This window comes from Grampus griseus, assembly GCF_964374135.1.
Source record: "Grampus griseus genome assembly, chromosome: 8".
Lineage (NCBI taxonomy): Eukaryota > Metazoa > Chordata > Mammalia > Artiodactyla > Delphinidae > Grampus > Grampus griseus.
Window position 1 is genome coordinate 105,123,038 of NC_139002.1, and position 18,118 is coordinate 105,141,155.

At 61.6% G+C, this 18,118-nt stretch overlaps 3 protein-coding genes across 4 annotated transcripts; 1 reads left to right on the forward strand and 2 right to left on the reverse strand.

Annotated features, from left to right (window-relative positions):
* Nucleotides 1–5,634, forward strand: RPS6KB2 (ribosomal protein S6 kinase B2). 2 transcript variants are annotated; one of them, XM_082659154.1, is made up of 15 exons: nt 1–149; nt 512–552; nt 649–769; nt 1,119–1,187; nt 1,727–1,874; nt 2,940–2,997; nt 3,113–3,213; nt 3,292–3,382; nt 3,467–3,557; nt 3,675–3,782; nt 4,327–4,389; nt 4,534–4,611; nt 4,695–4,802; nt 4,902–5,053; nt 5,224–5,634. In XM_082659154.1, the coding sequence occupies exons 1-15, from the start codon at nt 72–74 to the stop codon at nt 5,525–5,527; spliced, it is 1,611 nt and encodes a 536-aa protein (XP_082515280.1). In that variant the 5' UTR covers nt 1–71; the 3' UTR covers nt 5,528–5,634. The 2 variants fall into 2 exon arrangements, with proteins under 2 accessions (XP_082515280.1, XP_082515279.1); XM_082659153.1 differs by having other exon boundaries at nt 18–149; nt 4,902–5,014; nt 5,214–5,634.
* A 112-nt stretch (nt 5,635–5,746) lies between these two features.
* PTPRCAP (protein tyrosine phosphatase receptor type C associated protein) lies at nt 5,747–8,122 on the reverse strand. Its single transcript, XM_082660529.1, has 2 exons — nt 8,072–8,122; nt 5,747–6,596 (listed from the first exon to the last, which is right to left on the reverse strand). The coding sequence occupies exons 1-2, from the start codon at nt 8,072–8,074 to the stop codon at nt 5,982–5,984; spliced, it is 618 nt and encodes a 205-aa protein (XP_082516655.1). The 5' UTR covers nt 8,075–8,122; the 3' UTR covers nt 5,747–5,981.
* A 342-nt stretch (nt 8,123–8,464) lies between these two features.
* Nucleotides 8,465–13,864, reverse strand: CORO1B (coronin 1B). The gene is made up of 11 exons (XM_082660600.1): nt 13,802–13,864; nt 12,794–12,993; nt 12,272–12,394; nt 12,038–12,167; nt 11,690–11,871; nt 11,482–11,601; nt 10,684–10,788; nt 10,457–10,602; nt 10,218–10,275; nt 9,115–9,393; nt 8,465–8,941 (listed from the first exon to the last, which is right to left on the reverse strand). Exons 2-11 carry the CDS (start codon nt 12,989–12,991, stop codon nt 8,816–8,818), a joined length of 1,467 nt encoding a protein of 488 aa, XP_082516726.1. The 5' UTR covers nt 12,992–12,993; nt 13,802–13,864; the 3' UTR covers nt 8,465–8,815.
* Nucleotides 13,865–18,118: the final 4,254 nt, after the last annotated feature.

Sequence of the window (18,118 nt, forward strand, 5' to 3'; positions counted from 1 at the left end):
AGGCCCGGGCCGGTCAGTCAGTCAGAGCGCTGCTAGGTAAGCACCTGGGAGCCCGCGGGGCCGGTGCGGGCATGGCGGCGGTGTTTGACCTGGACCTGGAGACGGAGGAAGGCAGCGAGGGCGAGGGCGAGCCAGAGTTCAGCCCCGCGGTGAGTGGTCCGTCCGGGCGCAGCTCGATCCCGGCTCGATCCCATCATCCAGGCGGTGGGATCGCTCGTGCGCCCCCCGCCCCGCCCCCCGCCCCCAGAGTGGGCTCCTCTCCTGCAGACCCCGGTCTGTCTAAGATCCCGGCCACTATTAGGTTCTGATCCTACCTTCACCCCCACCTGTCTTGCAGGCCCCCAGCCCTTCCCCTGCGTCTCCCTTTCCTGCCCTCGCCTCTCCTCCGCAGTCCTGGCCCATCGCCTGCCAGCTCCCATTCGTCACCCTTTCCACGCCTGGGCCAAGCAGTCCAGCTTGGGGGGAGGGAGCCTGGCACCTCCCTTGGCTCTTACCCCTCGGTTTCTCACAGGACGTGTGTCCCCTTGCCGAGTTGAGGGCGGCTGGCCTGGAGTGAGTGAGGGTTGTGTTGGGGGAGGAAGGAATGGGCTGGGGAAGGGGACCTGAGGAGCATTGGAGCTTGCGCCCGTTAACTTCTTGTGTCCACAGGCCTGTGGGGCACTATGAAGAGGTGGAGCTGACTGAGAGCAGTGTGAACCCGGGCCCTGAGCGCATCGGGCCCCACTGCTTCGAGCTGCTGCGCGTGCTGGGCAAGGGGAACTATGGCAAGGTACCGGCCCTCCTCCTTCCTCACTGGCCTCACAGCCTTAGTCTTGCTGCACCAAAGGGTCTCAAAACAAATTAGACTTATAGAGACTTCTGTGGCGGTCCAGTGCTTCCAATGCAGGGGGCGGGGATTCGATCCCTGGTCGGGGAACTAAGATCTCACATGCCCTGCAGCCAAAAAGTTAAAAGAAAAATAGTTCGACTTGTAAATCCTCTTAGAATCGGAGGATTTGAAATCTTTACCGCCCCACTCCTGGGTGGGCCTCTTGGTCCCAGTACCAGAGCTTCAGGGTAGGGCTTTTTGAAGATAGAATATGGAGAGGGAGGTTGATCCTGTCTCCCCTGCCCTGCAGGTGTTCCAGGTGCGAAAGGTGCAGGGCACCAATGTGGGCAGAATATATGCCATGAAAGTCCTGAGGAAGGTGAGTCATTCGTTCAGCCGGCAGATCCTCACCCAGTGGCTGCCATTCCCAATGTACTACACCGGCCTTTGGGAGACAGCAGTGAACGTAGTGGAGGGGATGGTCGCTATCTTGAGCACTTGCTTGTGTATTGTCAGTAGCAATTATATTGTTCTGCAGTACATTCTCAACCATGGGCAGTACTGCCTCCCAGGCAACGTCTGGCAGTGCTGGCGATGTCGGTGTACATTTCTGAGTCACGACTAGAGAGGGACTGCCACAGGCATCCAGTGGGTCGAGCCCAGGGATTCTGCTAAAGGTCTTACAATGCAAAAGACAGCCCCCCACAGCAAAGAATTATCTGCCCCAAATGTCACGAGTGCGGAAGTTGAGAAACACGGTGCTGCTGGAATAAACCAGTCCCTGGAAAGGATGGTTGCTGATAGCTGCAGAATTATGGAGAAATACAATGCGGTGATAGAGAATGGCTGAAGGGTAATGGCTGGAGGGACTGAGGGAGTCCTGGGGGCCCACCTTCTAACTGATCCCTGCCTCTGCAGGCCAAAATTGTACGCAACGCCAAGGACACGGCACACACGCGGGCTGAGCGGAACATTCTAGAGTCAGTGAAGCACCCCTTCATTGTGGAACTGGCCTATGCCTTCCAGACTGGTGGCAAACTCTACCTCATCCTGGAGTGCCTCAGTGGTATGAGTGCGGGCCCATCTGGGGTGTGGGCAAGGCCAGGGAACCAGCACAGGGAGCTCTGGGGGGAGCTGGGAGAGACGTGGTATGTAGAATGGCCAGGGGGGCCCCACCTCATCCATCCCTCTGTCCGTTCGTTCATTCATTCATTCATTCATTCAGCAAACGTCTGTCCAGTGCCTCTTGTATCCCTCACCGGTGTTGGGGGTGGATGGGAATGGTGGGAGTTTGTATAGATGTCCAGAGGGTTGTTTTGTCCATTTCCAGTAGCCCTTCATGTGCTGGTCCCCCCTTCTGTGTGCCCTGCATCCAGTCAGATCCCAATCCAGATGGTTCATTCTCTGCAGTGTCCTCTATCCTCTCTACTCTCTTGGGCGGAGGGGAGGCGTCACAGTTGTTTCTTAACTGGCCTCAAAGCCTCCAGCTCACCCTCTTCCTAGTGTCTCCTCCACCAACTTCCAGGGTCATCGTCTCAGAGCACGGGATTGCCCCCAACACTCCTACTCAGAATTCCATGGCTCCCTGCAACTGCCCGGATCAAGCCTGGCCTCCTTGGCCTGGTGTCCCCTGCTCGCCATGAAGCGATCCGGGCCTGCTTTTCCTACTGACCCCATCTGTCCCGATGAGCCCTGGGAGCTTCATTTCCTGCGCTCCATCTCTGCATCCCCTTTAAGTCTCACCGCTGCCAGGGACTTTCTCTGTCCCCTCACGCTGGGGTTAACTGTGTCCTCCTGTCTCCTCTGTGAAGGTTTTGGTAGGCTCTCAGGGCCGTTGCCTCAGTCTGGCACATTGGAGCAGCTGTGTGCGTGTCTGTCTCCCCAGTAGACTGAGCGTCCTGCGGGCAGTGGCTGGGGCTCCTCATCTCTGTCCCCAGCTTCACCCAGCACAGGGCCAGGCACCGAGTAGGCGTCGGTAGACGTTTGCTGAATTGAATTGAGTCCCCACGGCAGCTCTGGGAGGCAGGTAGGGCGGGAATTACGAGCCCCACTCTCCCCGAGAAGAAACCAAGGCTCGGCGAGCAGAGGAGCTTGGTCCCAGCACACAGCTGCTGACATGTTTGTGTCGCAGGCGGCGAGCTCTTCACACATCTGGAGCGAGAGGGCATCTTCCTGGAAGACACGGCCTGGTGGGTGTTACCTCCAGCCTCTCTCCTGAGGGGGTCCAGGGACCCCTCCCCGCCAGGGCCTGGCTCCACCCCCCCCCCACCCCCACGTTGCCTTCACCCTGTCCTGTCTCTGCAGTTTCTACTTGTCAGAGATCACACTGGCCCTGGGCCATCTCCACTCCCAAGGCATCATCTACCGGGATCTCAAACCTGAGAACATCATGCTCAACAGCCAGGGTGCGCATGTGTGGGGAGGGCTGAGCCCCGCGGGGTGGCCTGGGGTCCTGACCGACCCGCCCTAACATTCTTCCTCAGGTCACATCAAACTGACGGACTTCGGCCTCTGCAAGGAGTCGATTCACGAGGGTGCCGTCACCCACACCTTCTGCGGCACCATCGAGTACATGTAAGCGGCAGCCGGCTGGGCCCAGGGGTCGGGAGGACAGCCAGGCAGGGCTCGGCCTGACTGATGGTTCCACCTGGCCCCCAGGGCCCCTGAGATTCTGGTGCGCAGTGGCCACAACCGGGCGGTGGACTGGTGGAGCTTGGGGGCCCTGATGTACGACATGCTCACTGGATCGGCAAGTCCAGCCTCCTCGGGAGGGTGGGCATGGGGGCGGGAGGAGGGCCCCCTCCCGGGGCAGGGGCGGGCCCGGTGGGAGGCCCGCAAGGCTCCTCTCACCCTCTGCCTTCTCCAGCCACCCTTCACTGCAGAGAACCGGAAGAAAACCATGGATAAGATCATCAGAGGGAAGCTGGAGCTGCCCGCCTACCTCACCCCAGATGCCCGGGACCTCGTCAAAAAGGTGGGCTCCCTCCTGCCCTTGGTACGGCCCCCGTCTCTTCTCCCAGGCCCTGCATAGGCTCCTGAGTCTCCCTGGGCCAGGGTTGCTGGAGCTCCCCACTCCCCTTCCCCCACCTGTACGATGTCCCTTTGGGACGAGGAGCATTGGCTGTGAGGTGTGAGACGTCAGCTCTGGCGCGGACCAGCTGCCGACCTTGGCCAGGTCCCTAGTCTGAGTCCTAATCAGCGAGGCCTGCACCATGCACTAGCCGCTCTCCTCAAAAAGTCGGTCACTGGGGATCAAAGTGGGAGGCTAGGCACCCCATCCAGATTGTGAGTTGGATCCCCACGAATGTGCCCTGGGGTGATGCCAGCAAAGGCTTTGTGGAGAAGGGGCCATGGGACCAAACCTTGGAAATCCTGAGGGTGTCAGTAGGTGGAGACCACACTCCAGGGCCCCCACCGCAAGCCACGACCCCTTTCTCACCTTTCCCCACCCCCTGGGGCCACTCGGAAACAACCGGTACCTCCGCCCGAGACCCTCACCCCCTGCCCTTATCCTGCAGTTTCTGAAGCGGAATCCCAGCCAACGTATCGGGGGTGGCCCTGGGGACGCCGCTGATGTGCAGGTGGGTCTGGGACCATTACGAGGGGGCAGGGCTGAGCCCCCAAGGGTGTCTGGGTGCAGGGGACAGGGCCCTAGAGCAGAGGGGGTTTCTGAGGGAGCCATGGAGGGTGAAATGTTGGCACGTTTGGGGGCACTCTGCCCACAGAGGCACCCCTTCTTCCGGCACGTTAATTGGGATGACCTCCTGGCCCGCCGAGTGGACCCCCCTTTCCGGCCGTCCCTGGTGAGTGGAGGTCCCACTGGCCTGGGGGCGGATGGAGGCCCCTGTCCTGGACACCCCTGACTCTCCCCCCGGGGTGCCCACAGCAGTCGGAGGAGGACGTGAGCCAGTTTGACTCCCACTTCACGAGGCAGACGCCGGTGGACAGTCCAGACGACACGGCCCTCAGTGAGAGCGCCAACCAGGCCTTCCTGGTGAGGTCTGGGGGCCTGAGGGTTACAGGGACACGGGCAGGGGTGTGGCCAAGGAGCGGTGGACCCTGAGCTTCGCCTGGCCCCGCCTCTGCCCCCTAGGGCTTCACGTACGTGGCGCCCTCCGTCCTGGACAGCATCAAGGAGGGCTTCTCCCTCCAGCCCAAGCTGCGCTCCCCCAGGCGCCTCAACGGCAGCCCCTGGACCCCCATCAGGTACCGCGGGACGGGGGCCGTTCTAGCTTTGGCTCTGCCGTCAACCCCAGGGCTGCCTTGGCCGTCTCTGAACCAGCCTCAGCCTCTGTTTCTCCGTCTACCATGGGAACTTCTATGGCAGGGGCCGCCTGGGTGGGCACTTGACTGCATCCTGGCCCCGTGCCAGGAAATGCTGACTCTGCCTCGGTTTCCCCTGCAGCCCCCTGAAGTTCTCGCCCTTTGAGGGATTCCGGCCCAGCCCCGGCCCACCGGAGCCCCTGGAGCCCACTCTACCCCCTCTCTTGCTGCCGCCGCCGCCACTACCGCCGCCCTCGAGCACTGCCCCCCTCCCCATCCGACCCCCTTCAGGGACCAAGAAGTCCAAGAAAGGCCGTGGGCGCCCCGGGCGCTAAGAGAGTGGGTAGAGATGAGGGCAGTGGGACCCCGGGCCAGTTCCAGAGACCTGGGGCTGTGCCGAGGGGTACAGGAGCGAGTGTGCGTGAGTGTCTCTGCTGGGGGTGGCCGTGCCCCTGAATCATGAACACGAAGGACTGCAGACAACGGCTGCCAGTCGAGGGGGGCTGCCCCCCGGCCTCCCGCAGTTGAGCTGTGCCCTTGGATTATTAAAGTGTTCAATCATGGCACTGACCTGGTTTCTCCTTTGGACTTCTGGGGCAGGGGCGGATGGGGTCGTGCCGGGAGGAGTCCCTGCTAAGGGATGGGAGGGGCCGTGACAGGACCACAGAACGGCGGTGGGCCGGAGGGGTTTTATTTCAGATGGCTGCCCAGTGCCCCCTGGGGACGGATGGCCTTACTGGAGGGGCCAGGGATACACAGACTTGGGGACTAGAACTCGTTGCGGGGAGTGACTGTCTGAGGCTCTCCAAGCGGGGGTGTGGGTCACATGCACCCAGGGCAGGCTGTGTCCAGCCGTGGCAGCTCGGGAAGCAGAGGCACAGTGACCAGGATGTGGCGCCAGGGCTGGCTCCTACAGTGCGGTGACATGGAGGCCCCGGCTCCCAGCTGCCCTAGTGCTGTCGTCCCAGGCCGCGCTGCCGGCAAAGGCGTGCAGCTCACTCAGCAGGGCCTCGGCGCTGCCCCCAGAGCCCACCGGCCCCTGGGAGCCGAGGCCCAGACCCCCTTCGGTGTCATCGTCATAGGCTTCCTCGGCCGGCTCCGGGGCCTGCTGTGGGCTGGGCCCCTCTCCACGCTGCCCCTCTTCCTGGGATTCACGCTCCTCTTGGCCACCACCCAGGTTGCAGTCATCTTCCACGTCCCGCTCATCCTCCTGCCGCTCCGGGTCCTCTTCTGGCGACCCCAGCTCAGCCCGGAGCCAGCGGCCTGGCGGGCTGGCCCAGAGCAGGCGGCGAGTGCGGCCCCACAGCGCGGCGCCCAGGCGGGCCGGGTGGTAGTAGCCCCCCGAGTCCCGGCTCAGGCGGCACCAGGCCAGCGCCAGGCCAGTGGCCAGCAGCAGAAGCAGCAGCAGCAGCAGGACCACGGTGACTGAGGAGCTGGAGCCCGGGCTGTCCTCGGCGCTGCGGCCCGAGCCCAGGGCCCCTGGCAGGGCCAGCAGCGTCCAGAGCCCTAGGACACAGCGCAGGTCCTGGGGGGAGACAGGAAGGGGCTCATTGCCTGCGGTTGGTGGCCTCTTGGGTAAGATGGGGACAGTCAAGCAGAAAAGCCCTTGTCAGTAAGGCCTCTCCTGGCTCTGTGATGTCCGCCAGCGATGCGTCCTCCTGCCTCTCGCCTCCCTCTCTCCCACTGCACCACGTAAGCCGGCTCCTGCCTGGGGCCTGTGCACCGGCTGTCCCCTCTGTCTGGAATGCTCCATCCCCCCCGAGAGCCACATGGCTCCCTGCTCACCCTGGCTCAAGGCACCTCAGTGCAGCCTAAGCTGGCCTGGATTAGTACCCTGACATTCATCCCCACAGCCCAGCCCTGCTTTACCCTCCTACCCCCTCCCCGACACAGGAGATAACTGCCCGTTTAGTATGCTTATTCTTTTCTCTTCCCCCCAGGAAGATGGGGTTCTTTTTGGCTTAAGCACCTAAACAATTCCTAGCGCAGAGTAGGCGCTCAAGAAATATCTGTAGGGACTTCCCTGGTGGCGCAGTGGTTAAGAATCCGCCTGCCAATGCCGGGGACATGGGTTTGAGCCCTGGTCCGGGAAGATCCCACATGCCGCGGAGCAACTAAGCCCGTGCGCCACAACTACTGAGCCTGCGTGCCACAACTACGCGCCTAGAGCCCGTGCTCCGCAACAACAGAAGCCACCGCAATGAGAAGCCCGCGCACCGCAACGAAGAGTAGCAGCCAAAAATAAATAAATTAATTTAAAAAAATATATATCTGTAAAGACTCTGCCCCCAGGAGGAGGGGACGGAAGGGAAGGAAGGCACCTGCAAGGCTGGTGTTGGAGCTGGCTCTTCCTGAGGCCCAGGATGGGGGGACCGAGCCCGAGGCAACTGTGTAACCTCCATTTGGCCAGGTCCCAGGATGGGGGTCACTGAGACCCCTCTTCCTCCCTCGCAGCCACGGGGACTGCCCCATGGGGACTGCCCTAGCTGCAGCATTTCCGTTCAACTCTCCGTCCCTGGGGCCTCGGGCCTCGCAGGGCCAGGGGCTGGGGCAGGCGGGTGCAGCTGCCAGAGGAAGCCTGCGGTTGGAACAAGGCAGGTGGGGGGTGTGTGGGGGGAGGGGTGCCGAGATGTGAGCAAGCCTTCTCCCACCCCACTGTCTGCCCAGGCTCCAGGGATGCGAGTAGAGGCCGTGCAGAGTCCCAGCTCCCGAGCAGAGCAGGTGAGAGTCCACCTGGGGGTCTTGAAGGGGGGTCGGGCATGGAGTGGGGCACTGGGTAGCCACCTCCTGAATCTGAGGGAGGCCCAGGTCTGATGTGAGGTGAGAGGAAGGCCCAGCTTATGCCCTGGGCTCATCCCGGGTGTCTCGCCTCTGTCCCCTGCCTGGCTGCTCCTGCCCCCGGGCCCGCGGGGGGTCCTTCCTTAGCTTCTGGGGCCTAGACATTCCAACCCTGACCTCCTGTGGTCCCCACCCCAAGGACCCAGCAGGCTCCAGGCTCACCATCGGTCTGCTGGCCTCTCAGCGCCGGGCGCCCACCTCCAGCCCTGGCCGTGTGGAGCGAGAAATGAGCTTGCGCTCTCGATGCACCTGGGGTTAACTCGGCGCTTCCGCTTCCTGCCCACAACATCCCGCTCAGCCCTCCCTGCAACAGGACCCTCGTCGCCCCCCCACCCCACCCCCGACCCCGGGGCCTCTCAGAACCACCCTGATCCACACCAGATCCTCACTGGCCTCTCCCCGGGCCAGGATGGGGCTATGGGGGGCAGTGCGGGGGATGTTCACAGTCCCCCAGACCTTTCTCACATTTATGATCCATGGGGGCGCCCTATGTCCCCCCCCAGGGGTCCAGACTTCCTTTCCCAGTCCCACCCTTGCAGCAGAAGGGCAAACCTGGCTTTTAGAAAGAGAATTTTATTTGGAATGAAAATATAGAGCCCATCCCTCCTGCTTCCTCAGGGGAGGGAGCAGGGGGGCTGGGTGGGGGTGGGGGAGACGGTGCCTCAGAGTAGAAGCTCTCCTGGGTACAAAAACCCTCCCCAGTAACAATGCCCAAAGCCAGGCGGTGGCTCCAGCCTAGGCCCACAGGATGGCTCAGGGTGTGGACTGGTCCCTGAACCTGCCCCAGAAACCCTCAGCGGGGGCAGGGGCAGCCAGCCGGAGTCAGTGTGACCCGCCAGCAGAGGCTGAGTGAGAAAGGGGTGGGCGGAGGAGGTGAATGGGGAGTGTCATCCACTGGGCCCAGTTCTAGGCGTCTCCATTTTCCACGCGGCCGAGCTGCTCCTCCAGGCGGCAGATGCGATCCCCCTGCTCCTTGACCAGCGCTCTCAGTGCTCGCAGCTCCTGCATCACCTCCTCCAGCTTCCCAGCCTCCTGCAGGGACATGAGCAGGGGCAGGGGTTTCGGAGCTGCAGCCCTCCCCAAATCTACTATCAGGCAGAGGGGGCCTGAGGCCCAGAGAGGGGCAGTGAGTGGTTCAGGCAGGCACAGCAGACCTGGGCAACACCCGGGCTTCCCAACACCACCCTGAGCTGAGGGGCACCTACCCCGGCTCCAGCAAGGCTGCCGCCAGGGGCGGCAATACTGGTGAAGGCAGCAGGCGTGGAGGCCCCCGGGCGGGGGGAGCCAGGGGCCGCGGCGGGCCGGCTGTCTGATAACACGTTGCGCCGGTTGACCTTCAGGTCCCGCTGTTTGCTGGGCACGTAGGCTTCCCGCAGGGAGATGAGGATGGGGTTGGCATCCCGCCCGCTCACCCACTCCTCTGCCTCCAGGGCCGCCTCAGGCCCAGCTGTGTCGGGGTACAGATCATCCTGGAAGAGGTCCGACTGGGCCGGGGGGAGGTCTGGGTCAGCTGGGGCCCACCTGCAGGGTCCTCTCGTCTGGACCCTGAGTGGCCACCTCCTCAACACTCTCCTGGCCTCCAGGCTTGCACCCTGTCAACCCATCTTCCCATGGCCTGACCCCTAGTGACATTTCTAAAGCTCAAATCTGTTCTTTCACTTTCTTCTGGACACCACCGACAGCTCCCTCTGAAGATTCCCCCCACCTTCCCAAGCAGGGGCCACCTACGTGGCTCTGTGGGACTCTGGGAGCCACGTCTGTGCCCTGTGGACAGTGAGTTCCTGGGGCTGGCCCCGCTGAACTCGCCCTCAGCTCTGCTCCCTGGACGTGCCTGGCACGCTACCCTGTGCCCTCAGTAAACGCTGGCTGGAGAGAAACGAAGCACGTTCAAGGCTCTCAGCTGGGGCTCTGAGGCCGAGCCACATGTGGCCGAATCCCCACCTCACAGGAGCCTCCACTGCAGCCAGACTCCCCGCTCCTTTCCATTCCCACCTCTGTGCTTTCGCCTGGCTTACTACACACCCCTCATTGGAGGCCCGGCCCCAGCCATGCTGTTGCTCCTGCCTTGCCTCCTACAGGGAGACTCCAAGGCTGCCCAGTATCTGCCTCCTGTGGCTCACGCAGAGCGAGGCCTCCGTTCACCCTGTGTCTCATCCCTGCCTGGCCCTCGCTGGGCACGCTGGCATCTGTCCAGCCTGCTGGCTACACCCACTCGGCCATGTCCCATTCACGAGCCTCACCTTGGGCACCCCTGTGTGGTCTGTCTGCTAGAAAGGGAGTGGGTGGGCAGGGAACCAGGTGGCCTCACCTTTCGTGGCACTGTCATGACAATGGGCTCACACTTGCGCTCGTGCAGTTTGTAGAACCTGGGAAAGGGCGGGGAGGGAGGACCCATGGGTGGAACCTGCCCCCTACCAGCTCTCCCAGCTCCCTCTGCCCTCCCCTTCCAGTCCTTACCCTGGCCCCTCCCACAGGCTGACCCCTGACCCCGGGGCCCCTCTGGGCCGGTTCCTGCCCCCGAGCAGCTCCCTACATCCACCTTCTTACCGGGCAATCTCGCACTTGCTGACCTCCAAGCCCCTCTTGGGCATGCTGCCCATGCCCCTCTGGGGCTCTTTGCTGGTGAACGTGTTCAGGAAGTGGATGTAGGGGGACTCGTCTGTGATCTCAAAGTACCGGATGCTGGAGTCACCCTGCAGGGCGGGAGGGGCCAGGGGTCAGCACCTGGGCCTGCCTATCTCTTCCTTGTCCCCAGCAGCCCTGCCCAGCTCTACCTTGCCGCAGACGTAGACCACGTTGGTGTCAGGGTCGTAGAAGGGCAACAGAGCCCCGTTGCTAGAGTCCAACTCCTGCAGGGCCATGGGCTCCCCGAAGTTTTCCTGGCACATGGGTTGAAGGGCAGTCAGGCCAGGCCAGAACCTGCCCTCTCCCCTCACTGTCCTAACCCCTCACTGGGACTGGCCCCAGCTAGCCTCACAAGCTGGCTGGCACTGCCCCTACCACTGCCACCCTTTGCCCACACGGTGTAGCCCCGCCAGGCCCTCCTGGCTCCCCTCCCTCCACTCCCACGGTCCCATTTTCCCCGCCTACTCCAGGCCTTCAGACTACCGCCAGGCCACCAAGCAAGTACTGAGAAAGCCCCCACCACGCGGGAGCCAGGGGTGCCGGGCAGCGCTAGCTGCTGTCTCAGAGGGGCCCCCGGAGGTCGCCAGACAGAAGGTTAAGCCTGTGGGACAGAGCACATCACAGGAAAGGCTGGAAGCCTTCCTGGAGAAGGGGACCTCTGCACTGGGCCTCGAAGGACAGCCGAGTGTTAACAGACAAGCAAAGGAGGGAAGGGCCTTTCAGGGGCAAGAACACTGTGGGCAGACACGGAGGCAGGTGGAGGCGGTGGGGGAGGCCAGAGAGCAGGGGGCAGGGAGAGGAGAGGCTGGCAGGGCTGCAGGTCCTGGGTGCCTCAGGTGCCAGGCTGAGAACCTGGGAACGACAGGCCTCTCCAGGTGACCCCGCCCTCCTCGCCCAGGGTGGAGCCCGTCTTGAGGCCACCCGCTTGGGCCGGCCGGGCCACTCACCGGGTCCCAGAGCGCCAGCTGCCGCTCACTCATGCGGCTGAAGCCCGTGGTGAACACCTTGCCGTCTGCCAGGAAGATGGCCCGCATGGGCCGGGCCCCTTCGTGAGCCTTCTCCCGCTCCTGCCGGGGAGACGGAGCGGTCAGTGTGGAGCCCCAAGAGAGCCCCTCGGCCAGTCTGCAGCCATCCTCACCCTCCAGGGCCACGTACCGCCACCAGAGTCCCGCGGCGGGGGTCAACGATGCGCACGCTCTTGTCCTTGCACGCGGTGCAGAAAAGACTGCCGTTGCGGTTCCAGCTGACGTTGTAGATGAGGTCGGGGTGCAGGCTGTCCAGGCGGTACAGCTCCTCCGCCGTGCCCACGTTCCAGATGAGCACCACGTTGTCGCAGCCTGCCGAGCGGGGGGCCATCAGCAATGACCACCCTCCTGGGACCCGACCCGGCACTCGACCTCTGTGGGCCTCAACCTTCCTGGGTGTCAGACGGGCCTGGGAGAGGGTGTGGGATGCTGCGGAGCTGTGCGCATCGAGGGGCAGGGCAGGGGCAGCGGTGCAGACCTGCGCTCAGCAGCACGTTGCGGGCCGTCGGGTGCCAGGTGATGATGCCCACTCGCTTGCTGTGCCCCTCTAGCACCACCACCGGCTCCGTCAGAGGGGAGACCAGCCCGTTCTCCGGGATCTGCCACACCTGGGGAGGGGTGGGGAGGGCAGATGAGGCCCCTGCTTGGCCCCGCTGCCAGGAGCCTTGAGCCACATCTGCGACCCCCGCCCCATCACAGCCCCATGCCTCACCATGACCGTGCAGTCCTCCGAGCCGCTGGCGATGACTTCGTCATTGTGGGGACACCAGTCAATGTCCAGGACAGGTCCTGTGTGTCCGCACACTGTCGGGTAGGCCTTGTCAATGCGGCCGGTCTGCAGGCATGAGGGGGGCAGTCAAGGGGGACCCAAGATGCCCAGGCTCCATCTCTCCCAGAACTTCAGCCCTCCCCTCGGTGGACAAGGAATGATGTGGTTGGCCTGGCCCACAGGTGGCCCAGATGTGACTCTCACCCTGCCTCCTCCTGACCCACCTCTTCCTCACAGGTGTCACCAGATGAGCAGGATATGTTTGTTGCCTCTGACCCTGACTCTGTGGCAATAAAAAACAGGCTTTCCCTATCTGTGCTAACACCTCCCAGGCGGTAAATGTGGATTACGACAGCTGCCGGGCAGTGTGGGGATGGGCAAATTATGGGTTGTGAAGGGAGCAGAGAGACCTGGCAGATGCGACCAAGCTGGCTCCAGTCCCCTCCCAGCCCCGATGGGGCCCACCTTGCTTAGGGGGAGCACCAGGAAGGCGCCTCCACCGCTGGCCTCCACAATCACTGCCAGGAACTTGGGGTTGACGGCGCAGAAGGTGCTGTCCCAGGTGACACGGGACACTCGAATGTCCTCATAGCACTGGTCATTCTTGACAGGCTGCCCGAACACATGTCGGAATTTGCTCTGCCGAACCACTTTGCGGAACATGACTGCAGAGTGGAGAAGTGTAGGTCAGCCGCTGCCCATCCCAACAACCCCCAAGCCTCCCAGGGCTGCACGAAGGGAGTGGGGAGGATGCAACAGGGCGCCTGGGCCTGATAACCTGCCTGGCTCTCGGTTTCCCAAGTTACAGGATAGGGTCACAGGGCTGACCTGGCCGCCTCTCCCCAAGGGGGGATCTGAAGGCAGAAATGCATTGACCTCCTGCAGAACCACTGCTGAGTCCTGAGGGGCTCTGCTGGACGCTACCCAGGGCGTCTCCCCGGCCTCTGGTATGCGTGTGGAGGAGGGGGGAGGTGCCCGAGCCAGTGCAAGCTTAGCTCCTTGGTGGGTCCTAGTCAGTTCCCAGCAGGCTCCTTCCTGCCCAGGATTTGGAAGCAGGGTGATGGGGAGGACAGACAGAGGAGGCCAGAATGATCTCCGTTGTGGGTCCGCGCTAGGCCACAGTTCTGGGTCCCACGGAATGTGCAGTGCCTGCAGGAATGTGCAGGGAGCCCCAAGCCGGTCCAGGGGCCCTGGCAGGACTGGGCGGGGGTCGGGACGCCGCTCCCAGCCACAGAGCATCCCAGAGCGCCCTCAGAGCGGGGGTCCAAGGTGAAGCAGGAGCCCAACTTCAAGGATCCCGGTCTGGCAGGGGAGACGCTGAGCGGCCAGGGGGAGTTGGGACTGAGGGTGGGGCGCCACGGAGGGGAAGGGCTCTTCGGACTCGCGACCCCCACCCCAGCCCCCTGCGGCTCTGCCCCCGAAGTCCCGCCCAACCCCCCGCCTGCGCCCCCAGCCCCGGCCCGTCGCGCTCACCAGGGACGCCTGGAGGCTGCTGCACTGTCCTCGGGTGGCTCCGTATCCCAGTCTCTGGGAAGCAGGAAGAGGGAATCAGGAAGTGACAGAGGAGAGAGGGGCGGGGGGCGGGGCGGGGGCTCAAGGGGGCGGGGCCTAGGTCACGCGCGGAGGGGCGGGGCGGGAGGCTGTGAGCTGTGGCCTGGCAGGCCGGAGCCAGGAGTGCGGGGTCGGAGCCTCACGGGGCTCAGGGGCGGGGCCTGGGCGGGGCCTGAGAGAGCTCCGCCCCGCAGCCCTCCAGGTCCCTCTGGGGCAAAGGGTCAGGGGCAGCGGCAGGGGCCGGGATGGGAATGGGGCAGTGGTGCGGCAGCCTGGCGGCATACCCGGACCCCTTCCCCATCTTGCTCCTCCTGTCCGTGTCCTCAGGAGTCTCCAGGGTTGGGTGGAGCCCGCCCTCCCAATCCCCCACCTCAATGCATACTTCCCGGTCGAGTCCACCTCAACTCGAAATATAGTATCTATTCGGACAGGCGATATATTCACGTGCCTCAAGTTACAAAGGTACGTGCTCTTGGTACAATGTAAATAAAACAGTGGTGTTTTAGGGGGCGAGTGGAAGGCCCAGCCCTCTCATTCTCCCCGATGGACACCTTTGGGTCCTGCCTGGCCTCCTTATTAAAAAGAGAAATAGGGCCATGACCTCCAGACCCCTCAAACCTTCCTTGCTTTCCTCAACCATCTCCCACCGAGGCCTGGAGGTCTGTCCACAGATGTCTCCCTCCTCCTGGCCAGCTCCTGAGACAGGCTGGCCCACTGGATCTACCCCATCCCCATCCCACCCTGGCAGGCTTAGGTGTCCCTGTAGGTCCCACAGGCAGAATCTGCCCCCTCCAATCTGGCATTCTGTTTGACTCCAAAGTCCTTGCTTTTCCCACTGCTCCATAACCCCTAGGACAGGCCAATCCTTCCAGCCCAGGACCAGAATGTGGGTGGTTTGGAAAAGGAAACGCAGCCACAAAGCTTCCCTCTCTGTTGTGTCCCCCAGGCAACAGCCAGGAGTCTGTCTAAAGCCCACACCAGATCCCCTACCCTGAACCCTCTCCCTTTGCCCTTCATCACATCAATGACCCACCGTCATTGCCCCCTCCCCCACCTGTTACCTTCCTCCATCCTCCTCTCTTCATGTGGCCCAGTGACACTGACCCTCCTTATCCCTGAAATACACCACCTCCCTTCCCACCCCAGGGCTTTGGCACATCCTGTTCCCTCCATCTGGAAGCGCTTCCCCCACATCTTGAAAAGGCTCCATCCCTCACTTCCTCCAGGTCTCTGCTCAAATGTCACCTCCTCTGGGGGCCCTCCCTGACCATCCCCCTTACCCATCACTCTCTGGCCCTTACTTGTTCCCCCTGTACGTTCTTAATCACTACCTGATGTTATATTGTATAATTATTTTGTGTATTTGCTTTATTTTTGGCCGCACTGCACAGCTTGTGGGATCTTAGTTCCCCAACCAGGGGTCGAACCTGTGCCCTCAGGAGTGACAGCTCAGAGTCCTAACCACTGGACCACCAGGGAATTCCCTAATTATTTGTGTATTTGCTTTTTGTCTGCCTTGTCCCGCTAGGATGTCCGCAAATTGAGGATTGCACTTTGCCTTGTTTCCCACCGTATCCCCAGTTCCTAGAACAAGACCTAGCATACAGTATGTGTTCAATTAATGTATACTGAATGAATAAATGAACAGCAGCCCTGAATGTGGAATTGAAAAATGTTCATAGTCATAGCTCTCAATGTCTGGTGCCTATGAAGGAGAGGGAAGTGTGTCTCTCACCTGTGGAAGGGATGAATCTTCCAGAGGGTAACAGGAACCCAGCCCCATGGAGTGTGTTAGGGGTGAGGGGAGGGGCTGTGGAATGTTGGGGGTAAGCCCTCCCTTCATCCTCTCTGGCCTTGGGTGTGCATGTTTCCTCCGATACAAAACCCTCCTCTGTGGGCCGGGAGGAGAACTCCTCTTTATCTCACAAAACCCTTCATGGCACTGCTCTTTCTCCTGGATGGCAAGTACCCATTATGAGTGGGGTTCCCATCTGGGACCTTGGAGGTGGGGCTGGCCCACTCTCCAAGAGGTAGGGTTAGTAGCATCTTTTTTTTCTTTTGGCCGCACACTGCGTGGCATGTGGGATCTTAGTCCCCCAACCAGGGATGGAACCCACACCCCCTGCAGTGGAAGCACAGAGTCTTAACCACTGGACCGCCAGGGAGGTCCCCCAAGAGGTGGGGTTAGGAGTATGGACCAGAGTTGAAGGCAGGTGGCTGGCACTGAGGATTTAGTCCCTGATCTGCCTGCCATGTGAAAAAGCTTCGGGGTCCCTACCTGGGAGAAGGAAGAGGGGCACTCTGCAAGGGGGACATCAGTCCAGACCCTGCCCTAAGGAAGTATGCAGTCCAATGGGGTGGGGAGTGTGAAAGCATTTGGAAAGTGGAGGAGGAGGCTGTGTGGTGGGGCGGGGTGGGGGGGGGCAATGCCTGGTGGGCAGGATGCTGCCATGTGGGCTCTGGGGGGTCAGTGCTGTCCCAGGCCTGAGTGAGACCTGGGGGTGTCCACTGGCATAATTGAATGAGTGGCTAACAATTATTAAGCACTGTGTGCCAGGCAAGGATCTGAGCACTTCACAGGGATTAACACTTAGAAAATGGAACCATGATTACGATCCCCATTTTACAGATGAGGAAACTGAGTCTCAAAGAGGCCAAGAGCCTTGCTGAAGATCACACAGCTGGTGAGCTGTGGAGAACCAGGATTCAAACAACCTCTGAGGGGCACTAGAGGCCATGTGCTAACCCCACCCAAAATGGAAGCCTGGCTGAAAAAGCACCTAACAAGTGCTCAATAAATATTTGCTGGATGAATGAATTCAACAAATTTGTGCCTGTCCAGAAATCTCTCCCACCAGCCTCGGTGCCCACAATTGCAGGAAATGCTATGATTATGCTGCTGGTATCAGCAACACCACCACCCAGCATGCTTCCATCCCCGGGTTTGGTTAATGATCACAACAGCCACACTTGCAAAGGGAATGTTATCACCCCATTTTACAGAGGAGAAAACTGAGGCAAAGAGCGACCTGGGAACCAGAATCCAAATCTGACTGCACCACATCAGTCTGCCTATACAGCAAGCACCCCTGGGAAGGGTAGCACGTAAAATGTCATTGTCATTTACACCTACTGGTAAGGACATCTCTCAGCTTCTAAAGGTCACAACGCTGAGCTAATGGGAAAGGGTGGGGGGGGCAGGGGGGTGGAAGGGGAAAGGGTTCATGATTTTGGAACCCTGGGGATTGGGTAGGGTGAGTGCCAGTAGAGAGTGATGTGTATGAAAAGGAAGTGGTGTGGGGGGTCTGAAAATAGACCTTCAGCACTTCCTAGTTTTTCTAGCAGTGTCTGCAGCTTAAGAGGGAGGAGGTTGGCTCTGCCCTAGAGACACCGTGTGACCTCCAAGGAGCCTGTGCTATCTCTGGAGCCCCTGGTCCCCAGAGTTCTCTGCTGGGACATCTTCCCATCTCTGCATCTGGGCTGAGTGTATAGAAGGGGCTCAGGCTGAGGCAGGACAAGGGCACTCTGTACCTCCTCCTTGGTGGGGGATGGGCAGGTGAGCACTCGAACCCTTAAACGTAGCAGAACTTGAAGTCCCCTGGAGCTGCCCGAGGCACGGAGGCGGGCACATGCTCTCTCAGGCCACCTGGGTGTCTGCAGCCCAGAGCTGGTCATGGGCACCATGGTCTGCCCCGAAGTTCACAGGATCCCAGATGCTCAGGCCAGGTGGCACCTCCTCCAATCCATGCCCAGCCCCTGCAGGGACATCCCTGGATGTCCGTGAAGGAAGAGCCCCTGTTCACCGAGCCCCTACTGTGTGCCAGTTCCTGCCAGGCACCTCACACACTTTCTCATTTAATCCTCACAATGCCAGATGAAACAGGAGCTCGGAGGGTGAATCAGCTTGTCCAGAGTCACCCAGCACCGGATTTGAATCCAGGCTTGCTAGCTCTCGCCTCTGCGCCCACCACCTTGCTGAGGGAAGTCCTGCCCCAGCCCCACTGCCTGTTGGGTGCAGGGGGCTGGCAGAGAGGGTTTGGCCGTGCCAGGCCAGCTTGTGGGCTCCTAAGACCCTGGGCTCCTGATGAATGGCTCCCTTCTCTGCAGGGACTTCCTCTTCGGCTCCTCGCATCCAGGTTAGAGGTTGGGACAGGAAGTGGGGCAGGGAGGGAAGGATCAGGGGAGGTCAGATCAAGCCCGGAGAAGTCACCCTGCCAGTCTTTCTCCTGCAGGACCGAG